Source organism: Myotis brandtii, unplaced genomic scaffold (genome assembly GCF_000412655.1).
Source record: "Myotis brandtii unplaced genomic scaffold, ASM41265v1 scaffold115, whole genome shotgun sequence".
Lineage (NCBI taxonomy): Eukaryota > Metazoa > Chordata > Mammalia > Chiroptera > Vespertilionidae > Myotis > Myotis brandtii.
This window is the reverse complement of record NW_005353967.1, coordinates 13,975,226-13,977,489: the sequence shown is the minus strand read 5'-3', so window position 1 is coordinate 13,977,489 and position 2,264 is coordinate 13,975,226. Positions and strand designations below refer to the sequence as shown.

General features: G+C 30.7%; 1 protein-coding gene across 8 annotated transcripts in view; it reads right to left on the bottom strand.

The window, feature by feature from the left end:
* Nucleotides 1–2,264, bottom strand: part of RAD17 (RAD17 checkpoint clamp loader component) — a 31,056-nt gene that overhangs the window by 19,497 nt on the left and 9,295 nt on the right. For all 8 annotated transcript variants that reach the window (XM_005857983.2, XM_014549368.1, XM_014549389.1 and 5 more), the window contains 4 exons: nt 1,343–1,479; nt 812–864; nt 602–727; nt 439–508 (listed from right to left, as the gene is read on the bottom strand). In XM_005857983.2, the coding sequence (XP_005858045.1) occupies nt 439–508; nt 602–727; nt 812–864; nt 1,343–1,479 (386 nt within the window). The remainder of the gene's footprint in view (nt 1–438; nt 509–601; nt 728–811; nt 865–1,342; nt 1,480–2,264) is intronic.

Sequence of the window (2,264 nt, the reverse complement as noted above, 5' to 3'; positions counted from 1 at the left end):
GTGCACAAATTTTTGTGCACCGGGCCTCTAGTATCTCAATAAAGCTGGAAAAATATATTTGTGATGGTAAATTTTATTGTTTTTTACCACAATAATAAAAAGTGACAATGGATAAAAGTACAGTTGTACTGTTGATGACTAATGTACCTAGATGCCAGTTAACAGTTTCTTGATTACAGACACAATTTAGAACACTAAAACAAAGGAAAATTGACCTAATGTGAAAGAGAAAGCTAAGTTTCAAAATAAAAACGTTAAGGAGCTTTTAAATCAATATTTCCTATATTTTCCAAAATGACATGCCTTATAAATGTAATAAAATTGTTAATTATAAAAATATGTGTCTCCAACTCCTCAAGTTTACATAATACCACTTAAGTTTGGTTTTGTATAATTAGAATGTTAGAATCAAATTAATCATTTCTTAAAGAAACTTACCTTCTTAGCTTCTATTGACACTATCCGATTAAGAAATTTCATCATAATTGTTGGTGCCACAGGGTTGAAACTGTCAAAGTTTTATACGACAAGAAAATGGTTAAATGATTAATTTAAAATACAACGTGTATGTGAACATTTTAAACAGAAATTTAATTCTTACCTAATGTTTGAGATAGCACACTCTTCTTGAATTTCTTTGGGAAACAGTAACCTTTGATTATTATCTCCACTGAGACTGTCAGAGATTATAAATATTAGAGGACATCGACCAATCTGTACATATTTCCTAAAATAACAAAATATAGCAATGTTGAAATTTAAGCCACTTACCATTTAATTTGGAATTTTAGAAAACTTCACTGAAACTCACCTTAGAACTTCATGTAAAGTATGAGAATCTCGATAAAACTGGTTAGGTAAATCCTATTGAAAATACACAATAAATACTTGTTCAGTTTTATTCCCATGTAAATTTATGTTCAGATTTATATTTACCAAGACAGGAAAAAATGCTATCTATTCAACATATTGTAGCCAGAACTTTTATAGAAAGAGAATATGAAATAGCTGATATCCTCAACAGTAATGTCCATCAATGGGAAACCCAATTTTCACATTAAATTTCTTAGGGTCACTACTAGTTATAGTATTTTCACAAAGACATCATTTTCCAAATATTAATTTTGCTTTTCTACACTTAAGCCATTAAATTTTTAAAGTCCATTCACCTATAGCTACTCTATTCAAGTTCACTAAGTAGGTTTTTAAGTTTCTATTATCAAGCCTTTATGTTATATTTTACCACTATTAATACTATGAAGAGTTAATGTCATTATCACAGAAGATATACCTTGCAACTGTTTACTCTATAGGTACTGCAGATTTCAAAAGTTGTACTTACTTCAACCAGAATTATCTTCTTATCAGTTCCTAGATCATCTCCAAGCATTTGTAGTTTGTTATATTTTGTTGCTCTTAGTAGAAACTCTTTAAAAACTGTTATCTGAGACTGGTAGGGTAATATATGGAAGCTTGATTCTGAAAGGAAACATATTTAACCCCTTTTTCAACAATTTATATATATACATTATTATTACACATATGTACATAATATATACATACTAGTGGCCCGGTGCACGAAATTCGTGCACATTGAAAGGGAATTAATTAGAGGAATGTAATTTGGACTATCTAATATAAATAATATGTGAGCGTGAGGCAGTCCGTGTTTCTGAAATTCAATGACATGAATTTTAGCTATTACTTTGCCAAATAAATGGAATTTACAGATATCATTTAAAAGAGCATTCAGCTTAATATTAAAAACTCTGGCTACCAAGTCAGGTCTGTTTTCAACTTTTTGCCAGCTTTGTAAATTGTTTGCAATATCTGCCCATTTGGGGTTGCATGTCATGGTTATGAATACATCGGGCTTGCCATACTTCGTTACAATTGCCATAGCATCCTGATATCGCTGCTGCATATTTCTGGGACTACCCTCAAAAGATGATGGAAGTATTATCATTTTACCAATCGGCACATTGTCATTTTCAGATCTAGATTTGAGATAATCCATCAAACCACTATATTTTTCAACTCTCAACTTAGATTGGTTTGCTCTGATGAAATTTATCCAATTTTTTTTATCCTCCATTTTTGAATATGAATCCACTATAAACTGTTGAGTTAATTTTCCTGTATTTAAAATAGGATTGAATGTGTCCCGCACAGAGAGATGAAATCCATAATACTGACTCGTGTCCTTACATTTTGTCAGATTTTGTCTAGTATCATTGTCAATTACACTGTTGTCTCTGAGTCTT